This window comes from Panthera pardus, unplaced genomic scaffold, assembly GCF_024362965.1.
Source record: "Panthera pardus isolate Hobbes unplaced genomic scaffold, ASM2436296v1 HiC_scaffold_7, whole genome shotgun sequence".
NCBI classification, from domain to species: Eukaryota; Metazoa; Chordata; class Mammalia; order Carnivora; family Felidae; genus Panthera; species Panthera pardus.
Genome location: NW_026527002.1, coordinates 11,827,023 through 11,844,713, shown reverse-complemented (window position 1 = coordinate 11,844,713; position 17,691 = coordinate 11,827,023). Strand labels below are relative to the sequence as shown.

The window sequence follows — 17,691 nt, the reverse complement described above, 5'->3', positions numbered from 1 at the left end:
ACACACACACACACAACACTACACGTGTTGATGCCTAAAAAATGCTGCTACTTCTGCAACCTCACAATGAGGGTGCTAACAACACCTGTGTTCAAGCATACTGTCATACGTTAAACAATTTAAAATGTATTTTTATATTACATACACTTTGTTACATATGTATTGTTTATTTATATAAAAAAGTGTTTATTTTTACTTTTGAGAGCGTGCCCACATGAGAGGGGGTGGGGCGGAGAGAGGGGCACAGAGGACCTGAAGCTGGCTCCAATCTGCGCTGAGAGTGGGCCCAACGCGGGGCTCAGACTCAGGAATCATGTGATCATGACCTGAGCCCAAGTCGGACACCTACCCAGCTGAGTGCCCCTAAAATTTACTTGTATGTGCATAGATTTATTTATATTCTGACTGTTTCCAAAAAGAACGTGAAGCGACTGCTATTGGAAGAGTCTTCGATATGGCAGCCGCCAGCCACCTTGGGCTCCTGGTTTGCATTCTATGGAGACGGGATTGCAGACTGACTGAAATAAGAAATGTGTACAAAACACACACTGGATTTCAAATCCTGTGTAAAACACCGAATGAGTAATTTTATACTGATTACATATTGGAATAGTATTTTAGATTTTTGGGGGTTAATTAAATGTACTACTCAAAGTCATCTTACCAGTGTTTTTTAATGTGACCATTAGAAAATGTAAAATAACACACGTGGCCTGTATCTGCAACTCCCACTACATTTCAACCGGGCAGCACTGGTCCAGAACATAGTTGCCACATGAAGAAATGACAGCCAGAAGATGACACAAATAACAAACTTCCCTGTCCATCTCGGTGAAGGCCTTTATCCCCCCCTTTCTTCTGCCACATCACCAATCTCTGCCCTTAATATAGCGCTTAGCACCTAACACTCAATAAATATTTATTTAATGGAGTTGAATGAAAGTGACAAGATACAAGATTAGAATGCAGTACCTAAAAGTGGCTTATTAAAGGTTAAGAAAACTCACTGGCTGCTTAGGACACTTAGCCGATGGTTAATATCCAGGCTTGAAAAGTAAATTAAAAAACTAACTTCTGGGGCGCCTGGGTGGCTCAGTCAGTTAAGCGTGCGACTTTAGTTCAGGTCATGATCTCACGATTCGTGAGTTCCATCCCCACATCAGGCTCTCTGCTGACATCTCAGAGCCTGGAGCCTGTTTCAGATTCTGTGTCTCCCTCTGACTCTGCCCCTCCCCTGCTCACACTCTCTGTCTCTCTCTCTCAAAAAGGAATAAACAGGGGCGCCTGGGTGGCTCAGTCAGTTGAGCGTCCGACTTCAGCTCAGGTCACAATCTCACGGTCGAGTTTGAGCCCCGCGTAGGGCTCTGGGCGGATGGCTCAGAGCCTGGAGCCTGCTTTCGATTCTGTGTCTCCCTCTCTCTGCCCCTCCCCTGTTCATGCTGTGTCTCTCTCTGTCTCAAAAATAAATAAACATTAAAAAAAAATTTAAAAAAAAAAGGAATAAACATTTTTTTAAAATTAAAAAAAAAAAACAACAACTTGTTACCTACAACATTCTTGATACTCAGAGAAAATAATACTCTTTTACAAAATAAAAGGCACCAAGAGACTAGGCTACCATTTAATATGCGGCTCACTTCATGCTTTCAGACATTGGGGTGAAAGGAGAGACGGGGCAGAATTTTTTCCTCTGCCTTCACTCTAAACTTGGTATTTTCCATTTTAACCCACGGAATCTCTGACCTCTGGGATAAACCAGTTACGCTGAGGGAAGATACGAGGAGGTTCTCATTAAGCTGCACCACATACAAAGTGCAGTAGAAGAAATACCTTGGAGTCCTCACAGAGAAACAACAGATCGACGAGTAAAGTCAAGGGCAGTCAAGGGCAGTCAAGGGCGGAGAGCTTGCTGGAACCAAAGGTACCATGAAGAAATAACCGGCCAGCCACCACCGGCACGCGGGAGAGCAGTGACCCTCCTGACATCGCTCTGTGAGTCCGTGGGACGCCCTGTTCCCACGAGGTCTAGCTCTGGGCGCCTGCTCTCTGAAGGTGGGCACACAGACCGGCCCCTGAATGCCACGCCGGTCAAAGCCGGGTTTCCTTTAGATATATTTTGTTTTCCCCATCTCCACTAGACATCCATGGGGGTAGGAAAGTATACAAAAGCATGTCGAGAGTGATGCTCGTAGAGATACATGCACTTTCTATTAAAAAGGTGTTTTTCTCTGCTTCGGATCACCATTTGCATAAGTAAAGCTCGAGACGCGTGGCCACATTTTCCATAAAATCTATTAAGTAGTTGCCAATTACTCTGCTCATGTCTGGAATTCTATATTTACTGGGTGAACTGAGAGAATTTCAGTAGAATAGTTGCTCTACTTGAACGTTACCAGGAAAAGGTTTTCCCAGAAAGGCTGTTTTTTAAAATATTTGTAAGATGTCATGGAAAGACAGAGAACTGGAAAAGTTACAACCACTGATTCTTCGAGGTGTTTTTCCTTTTTTTTTTTTTTTCTTTTTAAAAAAAAATCTCCTGGGGGAAAATTAGGACACAGAAATTATTACCCATCACCTCCATCTTGGAGGCACTTAAAATTTTCTTTCTGCTTCTGTTTTTCTTCACCATGACTGTATTTCAGGCCCAAATTAATGCAAAGGGTACAAATGTATTCAAAATGTTCTAAGGACACAACATTGCAGATTCTAAATTCCACCAGAAGTTGCCTCCCCCACACCCCCTACAAGAGTAGGATCTGTAAGCGGAGAAACCTGTATCTTGTGCAGCAGTTTAACTTATTCAGAAACGCCGGGATTTACCTGTAACCTGAAGGACAATCCACTTAACCAGTCTTTTCTAGATAAGCTCTTCAAATAAACAAAACCATGTTTTGAGCTCTCCTTCCAGGTGGCTCTCACCCACAACCACTGTGCACTGATAAACATTCCATTCTCTCTCTCTCTCTCTCTCTCTCTCTCTCTCTCTCTCTTTCTCTCTCCCCACTCCTGAAGTGCTGCAGGTGCCCCAAAGGTGCTGTCCCTGCCGGAGACCTCCCAGTGCACCTCACGGACACAGAACCTGCTCTAAGCATCTCACCGTGACCGACAAGGTCCCACAGGGGTGCCACACAGCTTCCTCTCCCACAGCCCAGTCCTACATTCCATGCACTCATGATTTCCTAAGCCTTAAATTCTTCTCCCTCCCCCTTCAGCCAGCCTCCTCTCAACCGGGACTGACCCTTCACATCTCAGTGAGGCCATCACTCCCCCCAGGGTACCCTCCCAGACCCCAACCTCACACCCCCAAGACCGGATTGGGAGCTATCCCCGAAGCACACAGCACTTACTCCGGTGCTGTGCTTTCCATGGCAGACGCTTGCCCGCACTATCTCCCACCACCATCAGGGGCCTCAGAACCTGATAACTGTTCCCTAAGACCAGGGAAACAAAAGCAAACAACTCTGACAATAGTTAACATCGAAATAAGTGCTTCAAGTTATGTTTTAAACTTTGCAACAAGCAATTCTGAACATTTGCCCAATGATGATAAAACATTTTTGAGTCCCCACCATGTATCTGATACCATGTTAAACATTAAAAGATATTATTGCTGATCTTGCTATGCCTCTAACCAGGGAGGAAAATCTATCCTCAGTTGAGACAGATGCAATCGAGGCCCTGAGGTTAAGTCCCCTGCCCAAGGTCACGGGGCCAGCGATCAGTTGGTGGTACTTCGACTCAAAAGCTGCAGACTCCAAAGTCTACATGCTTCCCTTCATGCTGGTGGCTCTGAGAGTGGGTCTCCGGGGTCTTGTGAGATGTTATCTGCCCCTCGCTCTCTTTCTCTCTAAACATGAGTAGACTTTTCCAAAGGCTCATAACCTGCATGCAGACTGTATGCAATGGCAGGTGTCAGAATCCAGCATTTGAGAAAAGGTAAGACCATGCCACTAAGTTTTTTTGTTTTGGAAAATGATTATTTTTCATTTAAAAAATATTTTTTGGCTTATTCCTTTTAAAGCTTGCTTATTTATTTATTTATTTATTTATTTTTAAGGAATCTCTACATCCAACCTGAGGCTCAACATCATGCGTGCTCTTCTGACTAAGCCATCCTGGCTTATTATGTTTAAACGATCAACAAGTAAGTATTTCAAACTGTCCTCAGCTTAAATTTCTAAGACAATAAATATCCTCACATATAGCCCACATAAACCAAAGATCTTTGAAGTCCTCAATGATTTTTAAACACATAAATGGGTCTGTAATGAAAAGGCTCAGGAACCAATATCCTTCTCAGCTACAGAAAAGAAATATAAGCTAGAGTTTCTTCTTCCACTGCCAACTTTATCAAAAAATCAGGAGAGTCTGGAGCTTGCACCAAAGAACGTGTCCACACTCTACCATGAACACTACGGTCCAATGAACTCTGGCTTTTCTAACATTTTCCTTTGTTGACTCTTCAGTATAAAGTTAAACTTACCTTTAAAGATACCTAAGTGTGTGTATATAATTTAGAAAATATCTGTTCAGAGCCCATGAGACATTTAAAAAGCCTACCTTCTACCTTTAAAAAAGTGAAAAAGTCGGGGCGCCTGGGTGGCTCAGTTACTTAGGTGTCCGACTCTTGATTTCAGCTCAGGTCATGATCTCTCGGTTCAGTTCATGGGATCGAGCCCCACGTTGGGCTCCACACTGACGGCACGGAGCCTGCCTGGGATCCTCTCTCTCTCCCTCTCTCGCCGTCTCTGCCCCTCCCCAGCTTGCGTGCGTGCGTGCGTTCACTCTCCTTTTCTCAAAATAAATAAACATTTTTTTACAAAGTGAAAAACTCAAAACAAAAAAGCCAACAAGCCTATCTGAACATGATAATTCAGCAAATCACATCAATATTTCAACTTGATCTGGCAGTTCCCCTGCTACACAATATGGCTGTGAACCACCGTTCTACATGAAATGCAAAATAATTTTAGTAGTTCTGAAGCAAAACATAATTAGATGGATATATTTGCTGGAGCCGAATGTGAGCCATTCACAGGGAGAGAGAGGTTTTTAGGATTACGTGACAGCATTTTGAATTGCCCACATCATTATCCCCATCACACCTGTCAACATGGGCTAAGGAGGGGAAATATTTGCACAAATCAAATTTAATGTTTTATAACTAAGACTACATTTAATGATATTTAACCTGTTCCTTAAAAATAAAAGTAATTTTACATTGTATTTACATGTGAAATGCCATAATTATAAAGTGAGGTCTGCATTACCAGAGACGAGAACTAAAGCCTGGAGGAGAACTAACATGAATACGCACCAGCGGCTGGCGTTATACTAGGCACTTGGTATATATTAATTTCAACACCTTTTGTGACAGGTCCTATCTCTCCTATTTCACTGATGAAGAATCTAAGGTTCAGAGAGGTTAAGCTGTCTCAGGTCCCCAAGCTGAAGTTCAAACGCTTTTCCAGCCGTAAAGTGTATGCTCTTGGGAACAAGATTTTACACCTCCCTACGGATTATTTTCAGAACTGAGTGCTTCAAAAGCTGAAGAAGATACAAAGTTAAGCAGAAATTAAGAAGGCAAATGCCATGAACAAAATTTTTTTAAATTTTTTTTAACATTTATTTATTTTTGAGAGAGAGACAAACAGACAGACAGACAGACAAGAGTGTAAGCCAAGATGGGGCAGAGAGAGAGGGAGACACGGAATCTGAGCCGTCAGTACAGAGCCCGACGTGGGGCTCGAACCCACAACGTGTGAGAACGTGACCTGAGCCGAAGTCCGGCACTTAACCGACTGAGCCACCTAGGTGCTCCTAAATACCACGAACGAAATTTTTTAAAGGCAACTGAACTTAAATAAAAATACCTCCTACGTACGTGTTTACGCCCTGCCCCCATCCTGAGTTGGTCTATAATGGCGTACTCAAGAAGGGGGAGCTGGAGAAAACGGGCACCACACCTCGGGTCCCGCAGAGTCTAGCGCATACAAAACCCTCCAGTTTTCAGTGACTTGAACACCACATATTCCTATGCATCCCCTGAAACGCCTACTGAGGTCTTTCGTGCTCTTAAAACCAGGGAAAGCTCAACAACCCCCACCCAGAGGTCATATTACCATCACAGGGCATCTCCTTCAAACTGTGCTTGTCCTCCAGCAAAGTGAGAAGATGCTGGAACGAGAAGTCAGAATCACCTCCCTGGAAAGGTCTCCTGGCCAATAAGATGCTTTCCAAGGAACAAGAGAAGAACACCTCCTGGAAACTAAGTCACATTCATTTCTGCCCTAGAAGCCACCCAGGTTGGCTGGCCTCAGGGCCCACACTTTCAGCCAGTTCTGAAGAGGGGCATCTTTGCCTTGAGGTTGATGTAAGGGGACAACAAATGAGCAGGAATTGATCTTCTCTATTCATCCCATAGCCCTTGTCTTCCCCGAGGCTCTCTGCTCCCAGCCTCTTGTCAGACTGGCTTCGTCACCTCTCCCTTCACTTGGTCCGGGCACCACAGGGCTCAGAAGCCCTTCCCCATGGGCTGCAGGCTGGGCTGTGAGACAGGGAGCAGCTCTCTCCCAGGCAGCTCCCACCGACCTCGGGGCTCCTCTGAGCAGTATCCAAGTGTCTGCTTCCCCGAAACCCGTAGGTGTCCTTGTGTCCTATGTCCCCGGGAGAAGACTTTCCTGATCTCCACTTTCCCACTCCCACCGAGGCTGAGGCTTCTAAGTCTCTGTTCTAAATGCTGGGATACCTCACACGGATGTATTTCCTAACCAAACCTTTTTACTTTCACATTGCTTCAATCCCTTCTGTTTCTGCTGCCCGATCCTTGTTCCGAACTGTCCTTACGTGCCCGAACCACAGGCTCACGGCTAAACTTCTGGTCTCCCAGCCGTCCTGTGTGTGTCTAATCAATATCACAAGCTCCCCACTGAAGTCCAAATTCCTTAAAACAGAATACAAGATTTCTACCATCTGGCTTGCCCCACAGCAAGCTCCAGGTCCCGTGCCCCCATTCACTGAGTCCTCCCCAAACCTGAAACGCCTTCTTCGGTTCACCAGCCCTCTCTAGCCAAATGCCAAGCACTCACATCCTCAGGTATTTCCTCTCTCTGGACACTTGTCACATAACTGTGTGTGGTCTTTCACTCTGCTTTTCTTTCTACACATGGGTCATGTTTTCCCACACTGATTAGAAGTTCATTAAAAACAGCTCTAGGGGTGCCTGCTGGTGCAGTCAGTTAAGCATCTGACTCTTGGTTTCAGCTCAGATCGTGATCTCACGGTTCATGAGTTTGAGCCCTGCATCGGGCTCTGTGTTGTCAGTGTGGAGCCTGCTTGGGATTCTCTCTCTCTGCCCCTTTCCGGCTCGCTCATGCACAAATTCTCTCTCTCTCTCTCTCAAAATAAATAAACATAAAAAAAAAAAAAAAAAAAAAGAACAGCTCTAAAATCGCCTTCTGTGCCATTCAAACTCAAGTTGTGATCATAATGATCTGTACATATAGATGTTAATTTATCCCTCCTAGGCCTAGGGCACAAACACCACATTTATAATGGCAAGCCATCTCTGTGAATGCCAGAGCTTGAAACTTAAATGTCTGCTTATAAACTCTGCAGGGTAACAAAAATCCCAGCTCAAAGAGGGAGGACTCCTGTTTCCGTGTCGGGTACCCGAACCTCTTAGAGACCAAACATGTTCTGCGGATTAATGTGGACTGTGATTTTCTACCCTTTGCGATTTAAGTTCACACTAGCATTCAACAGCTGGTAAAATAAATATTACAGAACACATTTTGAAGCTTCCCAAGGGAAAAAAAGTTGTAATTTTCTAAAAGAGGTGGGAAGGCTGGCACAAGCACAGAAAACTTTGCTGGAAACCAAGTTTCAGTGTATTTTTAAGCCAGAGGGAGAAGAGAGAAAGAACAGGAATCCATCTCTGTGTCCCCACCAGCAGTGACGACCCTTACGGGCAGGGACCTGGGGCCAGCCGTCCATGATGCACCCACAGCACCCCACACAACGCCTGGGACGGGAGGAATCGGGGCTTTCTGAGTAAGTGAATAAATGCAGAAGCCAGTAAGTGAGAGTAATAGGAGGAAGAAGAAAAAAAAAATGAGATTCTGGGGCAGCTTACGAGATAAAAATTAAGGAAGTCCTAATGAAAACGATTTTCACGACATTCAAAGGAAACAGCTATCGATCGGACAAGTTCCCCGTGTTACGTTTCACACCGCGAGGCGGACAGGACCCGAGTCCCCTTACCTGAGGCACAGGCACTTTCTGCGGGGTGCTCTGGGGTGACGGGTGGAGCTGTGCCCAAGGCTGGTGGTGCGGGTGTGGGGGTGAAGACTGGTGGTGCAGGCCCGGGTGGGGCTGCATCGGAGGGCAGGTTGGCAACTGCTGGAAAGACGGCTGCTGACCGGGGTGCTGCTGGCCAGGTAGCAGTCGCTCCTGGATCGCCTGGGGATCTGCAAGGCTAACACCGGGACAGCCGTTTGGTCTCAGGTGCCCGGCCAGCTCCCTCGGTGCTGAGGACATGCCCATAAATGGACGAGACTGCTGCATGTTTCTGGGGCCCATATTCCTCTGTCCGATTCCCATGGCACCGGGGGGCTGGTGAGATGGCTGAGGGTGGGGCATATTTGGATAACTGCCAACGTCCATTGGTATCCCAGCGCTTCCGGGCCTGACCTGCGGAGGCGGTGTGCCTGCCGGATTGCTCATTGCTTTCATGGGTGACATGGGAGGTGGAGAGGCGTAAGTTCCCTGAGGCTGTGAAGGATGCATAGTTTGTGTGTTCATTTGGTTAAGTGAGCCGCTGGGGTGGATGGGCTGCTGGTGCATTAGTCCTTGCCCACTGTTCGATGGGAATCCTACAGCATTGGGGTATCTTGGTACGGACTGATTCATTGGAGTATTATTTGTAAGGCCTAAATTCTGATTCATCCCTGTATTGTTAACTAATCCCTGATTTAGGTTACTGTAAGGATATCGAGAATACTGCCCTGAGTTGTTTATAGTAGGTGAGGGGACGGTCTGGCTCCGAGAACTGAAGTTCAGGGTCTGCGGCCTCCCAGCCCCTTGTTGAGGAGGATTAGGGGAGAACCTGGGGCTGTGGGCAACGGATTCTCCATGGAGAGCAGTAGGGGGGTGGTGGTGGAACTGCTGCACCGAATGACGCAAGGAAGGCGCCACGCTGGGGCTCTGCTGGGGCACGTGGGCCAAGTGGCCGGGTCCTGAGGTGGCGATGAAAGGACTTCCCTGACTGAGGCCCTCCTGGCCCTGGGAGAACTGGCTCATCCTCTGCTGCGGCTGGCCGTGCTGCTGCAGGGAGAAGTCCCCGCGTGCCATATAGCTGCCCATCTGCTGCATGTGCTGAGGGTGGCCCTGCGTGGGGGGCCCCGACGGAGCGGGCTGGGGCTGCTGCGGCTGGGGCTGCTGCTGGTAGGGGGCCCGCGCCTGGTCCGGCACCTGAACGGCCCGGGGGCCCCACAGGGAGCCGCTGTCCACGAACGGCGGCCCGTGCCTTTCGTTCTGCATGCCGGGGTAGACTCCCATCTGACCGCCACCGCCGGCGCCGTGGGGGACCTGAGGGACGGGAGGGGCGTGGTACTGCGAGTGAGGGGACGCGAGCCCGTTCCCAGGGGCGCCGCTCATCATTCGGTTTGGCTGATCCAGCAGATGCATCTTTTGCTGTTCGTACTGATTATAGTGATCGAAGTGGGTCAGCTTGGTCTGATTCTGATTCGCGGGGGGGTGGTGAAGGGAGGGCTGCAGGGAGGCAAAGCCTTGGTCTATCGGCATCTGCTGACCCATGGGGTTCACTGGGTTTTCGGGGTAACCGCACTCTCCGAGGCCCTCGAGGCCTTCGCTGAAAATATTCCCGTCCTCGCCAAAAAGACTCATCATTCCCGGATCCGCCATCGTCTTCCAACACGCGGCTCCTGCAAACTACAGCTCAGGAGCGTGTCTGTGCTCCCACCTCACTGAGGTGTTTGTCCTCAAAGCCTATAATCCTTAACTAATCTTCTTCGTGTCATTCCGTATTTCTTTAATTCTCTCGGACCCTGCAGTGTCAGGCAAAGTCTGGATATAGGTCCTGGAAGAGAGTGGGAGGTGGGGGGGTGGGGGGTGGGGGAGGGAGGAAGAAAACAAAGAATTAGGAACAAATGATGAAAACTGCCAGTGTTTTACGCATTTCATTTTGGTCTCCGTCAACAATACTAATCTAGCCCCCTCGCTGAGCCGTATTTTATAAATCTAGTTCACTTTAAGAGAAAGTCATTAGCTTCTACCAGAAGCATTATTATGATCGGTTACTTAGAAAGCAAGCAAAACACTAACCTTAACCTTAAATTAATCCATTCACTCCACTTCCTAGCGCTCCATTCTTGGATGGAACAGAACAAAAGAACACAACATGAAACAGCGGCAGCTGCCACAGCAGGCAAGCAGATGTATGAATATAGCCAAGCAGCCCATCTGCTGAACTAAAGCCCTGGAAATGCTCTGGTTACCGACAGCCCGCCCTTAACCTTATTCCCCTGAGCGGTGTAATCAGATGAGCAGCCGCGGCACCGAGGGCTGTGAAAAGCTCAACTTAGTTAAATTGACTAGAGGATTATACAAATACCAAAATCGGTCATTTCGTACAAATTGGATATTTACGGCCCACAGACAACTATGTAACAGCAACGGAGGCGTCGAGCGAGAAAGCGCCCACGATGATGGTCAAGCGAGGGAGAGTCCTCGACGATGCCGGAAAGCACGCTCGCAAACGGGACGATAAGTTCATAATGCCATTCTGTTTCGTGGCAGAAATACGCGAGATTCAGAAAGACGCCAGAATACAGGCTTTCGCTCTCCAGGAGGACCGATTTCGCTCGTGGCTCTGGGCCCATCGCATCGCATCCCCGGCACAGAAGTCCAATCACAGGTCATCGTCCACCGGCAGGCGCCGGACCCCGAGGATGGACCCAGAGCCCACCGACCCCTCGGGGAAAACTCCAGCTGGACGGACAGTTTCGAGACGGTGACTATTCTCACCAGAAGAAACCGAGAAACCTTCCCCCAAACTGGCCCGAACTGAAAATTAGTTTAACAGAATAAAGTTCAAACTATCTGTGCAGGCTTCAGCCTTGCCTGGACCTCTTCTGGGAGAGAGCCAGTCGGGGTAACGCACAGCCGTCAGCGCCCTGTGTCTACAGCACGAGGTACACGCTACCTAAGGCTCAAACAGCTCCTAACAGATTCTGTGTCCGATTAAAACAACCAATTTAAAGAATGCTTCACCAATCAGAGCAGGAAAGTGTTTTTGTTGAATGCTAATTAAATCAACAACCTAATAAAGAACTAATTCACATAGGAAAAATGTCCAAAATCTTAAACATCTTTGGAATTTAACTCATTTTTGCCTCTTTCATAAGCACATTCAGCATTGTGTGATACTGACCAACTTGAAAAAACCAGGATCTTGCTGAAGAATTTCAAAAGTGATGTTCTAAACAGGCTGTCGTAAAATCTACTGACCCACTTCTCTATGAGCACGGGCGTGAACAATGGGCGACCAGCACTGCTGAGAACTTACCAGGAAGAGAGAGAAAACCCAGTTCCTGCCTGTCCAACTCTAACATATTCCTAACAAGGGGAGAATTTTGCTTACAGAAAATGTAAACAGCATTCCTGTTCACTGTCAGAACTACAGACACAACACCTGAGAAGGTCCCCAGGTCTGTAGTTTTCAGGTGACAGCTGTCAGCTGAAGTCAAAGGTCTCCTCACTCCGCCGCTAACTGCCATGAATTTTCTGATCGACTTTCTCAAAACAGAGGTCAGAAGGGTGAAAATAAGGTGAGCGTGAAAGCCGTTTTATTTACCGACATGCTGCTTTACTACACAACTACTTTCAAATCCAAAATAAAGAGAAGCAGAAATTTCTGGTGCCAAGTGAAACAAATATTTATAAACTGAATTTACTCCTCAACAGCCTAAGTAGTCAGTCTTCATTCACTCAAGACTCATTCTAGCTTCCAAGGAAATAAATACTAGAATGGACTTGATAAGAGCTTAAACCAGCCGTGCAGACTAACTGCTTACCAAAATAACCTTCCAAATTAGCTTAAGGAAGGTAGTGTCTACTTGTATATACGGATGGCCTTGTTTTATAGGATAACAGCTTCATCCTCCAGGGTCCCCCACGTGTCATGGGAGGCCTCGCTACGTGGCTGCATGGGGGTCCCAGCCAGCTCTGGGGGGCTCGGGGGGAAGCATCCCAGGGGAAGCACCCCAGGGGGAGGGAGTGGCCTGGATGGAGCCCAGTGGCGAGGCAGCTCTGGAGTTGGAGCTGACGCTTACTTTGTATCAATCGGTTTAAGGCTGAGCAGAAAGGGAAAAAGAGCCGGCCTACAGGCATGGCCGGGGACAAAACAGAACACTCGCTGAGAGTAAGTAATCCTACCTGACGCGTGGGCTTCCGCTTCCAGTCAGTCCCCCAATCTTTCCGACTAAGAGTCCATTTCACAGCAGCAGGTGAAATGACAAGAGTACCAGGCAGTCAGTCAGGGCGCCACCCACCCCCACGGAGACCCCCGGCAGGGGAGCTCTGGGACAGGACTTCAAAAACTGTGGCTTCGGGCTGTCATTAGTGATGGCTCCCGCTTGCCCGGACAGCCACCACCGCCTTCCTGCCCCTTTTCTGACCTCAAGACTTGGCTGGCGACTGTGCTAGGAATCCATCTGGTAGCTGGATTTCATATTTCTGATCTGAGCTAATCTAATTAATTTATTTTGGTCTTTTTTAATTCGATCAAGTCCATTTGCATGCCCACTTTCCCAAGTCACAGCTGCAACATCCAGTTTTGTTTCTATCAAAGATGCTCATTTAAAACCCTTTTTTGGAGGTGGGCTGCCCCCTTCGCTGCACTCAGAACCTACGTTTTCTATGTCAGGATGGATCAGCTGTTCAGTGAGCCGTCAGATCAGAGCCATCGATGCCATTTTAAATTTTGTAATAGCCACATTTTAAAAGTAACCAAAAAAAGAGTGCAATTACTTTTAATAATAACTTTTATTTAACCCAATATATGCAAAATACTATTGCTTCAACGTATAATCAACATGAAAAAAAAAAAAAAAGAATGAGATCGTTTACGTTGTTTGGTACTGAGTCCTTTGAAACCCAGTATGTATTTCACACAGCATGTCTCAATTTCTACTAGACACATTTCAAGTAAAAACTGTGCACATGGGGGTGATGGCTACCACACTGGACAGCCTAGTTACAGGTTGTTAGAAAGAAGAGACAGAAATACAAGTTGTCAGTGTTATCAAATAATTCTCCCAATTATCACTTGGATAATAAATATTCAAGATGTATTTATGTTTGATTTGGCTTTAAATAAAAATCAAGCTAAATCTCAAATCACATTTACTTATTCAAACTACATTTGCTGAGGACCTACTTATGATCCAGGGACTGGTCTAGAAATATCTCAGTGAATAAAAACCAACAAAATTCCCTTTGTCCTCACGGAGCTCATCTGCAAGTGATAACCCTTAGAGAAGAAGTAAGATTCAGAGCGGAGTTACATTAATGAAAATTTAGGATGCTGTTTTACAAAATAGTTCTTGGGAATTTATGATGACAAATATTTTAACTATGTGTGATATTGTATAGTAAACACTACAGAGACATACAGTGAAGACAGAATAATGTAAGTTCCACTCAGTGCCCCACTGGCAAGTATTTTCTGAGACAGGAATGACAGTGCAGGAAGTAAGTGCTGTGTCCGGGGGTGAGGAGGGGCTCCACGAGACAGCTCAGCGAACGGCGTCACCTACACCGCAGCAGAGGTGCCCTGGGAAACCACTGGGAAAACCTGAGAATTAGCAAGCACTTCGGATACCTTCTAATCCAAACCCCCGCCCTTTTTTTTTTAACGTTTATTTATTTTTGAGACAGAAAGAGACAGAGCGTGAACAGGGGAGGGGCAGAGAGAGAGGGAGACACAGAATCTGAAACGGGCTCCAGGCTCTGAGCTGTCAGCACAGAGCCCGACGCGGGGCTCGAACTCACGGACCGTGAGATCGTGACCTGAACCGAAGTCGGACACTCAACCGACCGAGTCACCCAGGCACCCCCAAACCCCCTTTCTCTAACAGATTAAAAAACCTTTTTACAAAAGACCGAGAGAAGTAAGCATCTTCTACAAAATATTTTCATGGCAAATAATTCCCAAAGGCGAAAGAGAAGCGTAGAGAAGAAATGGCAGCTTACCAGCAAGAGCAACTTCCTAGAGGCCTAAATTGGGTCTGTCTTGCTCAGGGATAAGTCACTAAACTGTGGAGACCACCAAACAGAAGAAGCGTTTCCTTTCAAACCAATGTTGTTAATTACACTACCTGTAACTTTTGGGAAGCAAGCTCTAGTAGCAGCATACTGAGGCTATTGGGTTAATTGGGGGGCAATACGCAGGATGAAAAGTAGGCAGATCCAAAAAACAAGTAAATGCCGCACAGAGAATCATGGATGAAAGCAAAAGGTATACAACAAACCAAGATGAGAGAAGTAAGTTGGGCAAAAATATATGTTAATATTTTGAAGCGAATTTCTGACTTGCAAAACTTCCCATAAACAAGGCTTAACTACGTGGCTCTTCCAAAAGTAATATGGCATTTCTGCAGCCAAGTTTCAGTTTGGTATCACAGTGATCTGGGAAACTGGCAAGGAAGTAAATGAATACAAAACACCTTCACGTGCAAAATATCTTCCATAGCCCAATCACTTTGTATCCAATTGTGCAGGCAGGACCTCATCCAAAGGAAAACTTTTTCATAAATATCTAACACAGTATGGGCAAGCGTGGATTCAAGATGACTGCCTTTGGTTGGTGAAGACTGTTTTGAGTTCTATAGCTTGATTCGTAATTGTTCTCTTCAAGTTTCTCTCCTGCACCTCCAAAGAGCCTGAGGCATATAACATGACCGTGACGATGATTCCTGGGATTGGGTAAAGCATGTATCAGCATTTCCGAGGCAGTGTCTAGCAGCTGGAAAAACCCGTCACCACCTGCAGTACAACCTGCAAAGACACCTCTCCGTCATCGAGGTTACAAACCATGTCAAAAGGAGGAGGATCCATAAGCTGATAGGTGACCACACAAAAGGTGAAGGGCTCAGCACCACTGAACATTCATATTCATAGATCTATTAGACCACGAGGCCTGTGGACATCAATGCCCACTAATGGCCCCGCAGAGCCACTTGGGAAAGAGGAACATCTACCCAGGCCAATGCTCGCTGTGGCAGAAGGAAATTACCCAACAGACAATGACCCAGGTAAAGAATCAAGAAATGCTTCAAGTCACCAACATCAGTTCACCGCGAGTCGGTTCCAGATTTGCCTCATGGGCCAAAGGGTGCCCTTCCTGAACGACCCACCCCTGCCCCGGGGAAGACCACATTTTCTTCCTCATTAGTATGTTCAGGCAGCAGCAACTCGCTATGAACGTGCTGTCCCCCCCAGCAGCCATGAGCCACAGGATGCTGTGTACATTAAAACTAAACACAATTTAAAACTCAGTACTCAGTCACACGAGCTCCATTTCGAGTGCTCACTATGCGATGCGTGCACCGTCCATCCATGCAACATTTCCATCCCTGCAGAAAATTCCATGGCCACTACTACGTATTTCTTATTAGAGAGGTAACATTTTTAGATGAAACCATATTACATAGTAGCAATTCTCTCTGATGCAAACCAGTTTCTCCTGTTCAGAGCATTCTTTCCAAGTACCCTTTCAAAGGTCCACACCAACCCCTTGTAATGAAATCTACAGCATCTGTTCCATTTATCACATTGTATGTGAATTAACTATATGTGCAACCTGTAAGATTTCTCCTTTCTGTAACACCTCCAAACATATATTTCTATTTCTTAATGAGTAATTTTTATTGTGTTAAGAATGGTTCTCAACTATACAAAATGTGACACTCAGGAATAATTAATGTCAAAATCCTTTTCACTTAGAATTGCCATAGTACCACTGCCCTTGAGTGAAGTATTTGCAAACTTAATTTTTATAACCCAGAACCTACACAGCTAGATAGTAAAGCCACTATTTTTCTTAGTGGCTTTGTGCATTATTTTTATTCACTATTTTTTTGGAAGAAAAAGATTAAAAAAAGAACAAAAAAGGATTCAAGGTGCTTCAGAAGGTCTATGTTGGTCCGAGCACCATATGAAAAATAAAACCAAATTACATTTACACAGTTAGTTTCCATTTATAACACTGGATAATCCCCAAATACGCCGACACTAATTGAAGAGATACGTATTTTTATAGGAAAAATTATGCTCGGAATCGACGTTGTACAGGGTAACGCTACCCTTCACGTCAGCATTTTCTATGGCAGCTGATCCTAGCTCCATCCACCCCTTTGACCCAGCCAAACAATGGGAAATAACCCTCTATCCTTCTCATCATTCGTTCACTTCAGAAATATTTAATGAGTGCCTACTTTGCATAACACATTCATGAGACACTGGGGACACAGAGCTGACCTAAACAGACGTGGCCCCTGTTCTGTGCAGGCTGCTATTCTAACAGATGCCCTTCTCATATCCGACATATTCCAGCCACCAACCAACCTGCTAAGTCTGCCTCCCAAATATCCCACAAGCCCGCCTCTTCCTCTTAGTTGACACCATCTCGGATGGAGTCGGGCCTTCCTGTGTTAGTCAAGGACAGAACATTAAAGCCTGGCTGTATCTCCCAAGTCAGGTCTCAACAAGTTCACACAGCTGAATGAATGATCTTCCAAAACACAAAACACACCATGTCTCTCCCCCGATCAAAATCCTTAAAGGAGTTTCTCTCAAGTCCAAATGCTCCAGTGTGGGTGGAAGGCACTTCATAATCAGATCCCTCCATTCTAACCCCCCAAATCCCCACCCTGCCCCGGAAACGTGCACAAATACCCAGGCTAGGTCTGTCAAACCACAGGAAGTTTACCAACAATCACCCATTCAGTTCCTCGCACCTTCCTTGCCTCCACACCGGCCTCCTTGCCCCCTGGTTGTCCAGTCCAGCCTCTCTTTTCATCTCAGTTCTTCTGTTGCCACCTGGGGAGAACCCCCTGACCCTCAGCCCTTTCCTTCTCAGGCTGATTCTGAAGTCCTCCCTAGTATTTGTGCTGCACGGAGGGAAGGGCTACAAAAGCACCAAGCGCAGTCTTGCCTGCCCTTCTCCCTGCAGACTAGAGCCTTGCCACTTGAAGGGAGTCCTGGGACCACTGGCACATCCGGGGAGCTGGTGAGGGATGCAGAATCTTGGGTCCTAACCCTGACCTCCTGACCCAGAAATCTGCATTTTGTTAACAAGGACCCCTGCTGATTCCTGTGTCTGTGAAAATTGGGGGAGCCCCAGGTAGGGCCCCACTGCTCCTCAATTAACACGAGAATGAATAACCACCAACAAGCAACTCATCCCAAAGAATTACAAAGCAGAGAACACAAAGATACGCTGTCTTACACTTACAGAAGGCCTTGGCATTCCTGACTAAGAAACAATACTAATACTGACCTCATCCAAAGGATTCTGAATTAGTGACAAATTTTAATTTCTAATGGTTTACAAGGAGTGGACATCTAAAAGTGGTTTGATTCTAAAGATACATCCATCTGCTTGCCGAT

The 17,691-nt window shown here is 46.4% G+C and overlaps 1 protein-coding gene across 4 annotated transcripts in view; it reads right to left on the bottom strand.

Moving 5' to 3' along the window:
- Window positions 1-17,691, bottom strand: part of CHD7 (chromodomain helicase DNA binding protein 7) — a 189,936-nt gene that overhangs the window by 115,906 nt on the left and 56,339 nt on the right. For 3 of the 4 annotated variants that reach the window (XM_053896369.1, XM_053896372.1, XM_053896370.1), the window contains exon 2: window positions 8,263-10,099. In XM_053896369.1, the coding sequence (XP_053752344.1) occupies window positions 8,263-9,924 (1,662 nt within the window). In that variant the 5' untranslated portion in view covers window positions 9,925-10,099. The remainder of the gene's footprint in view (window positions 1-8,262; window positions 10,100-17,691) is intronic. The other variant, XM_053896371.1, reaches the window with a different exon arrangement.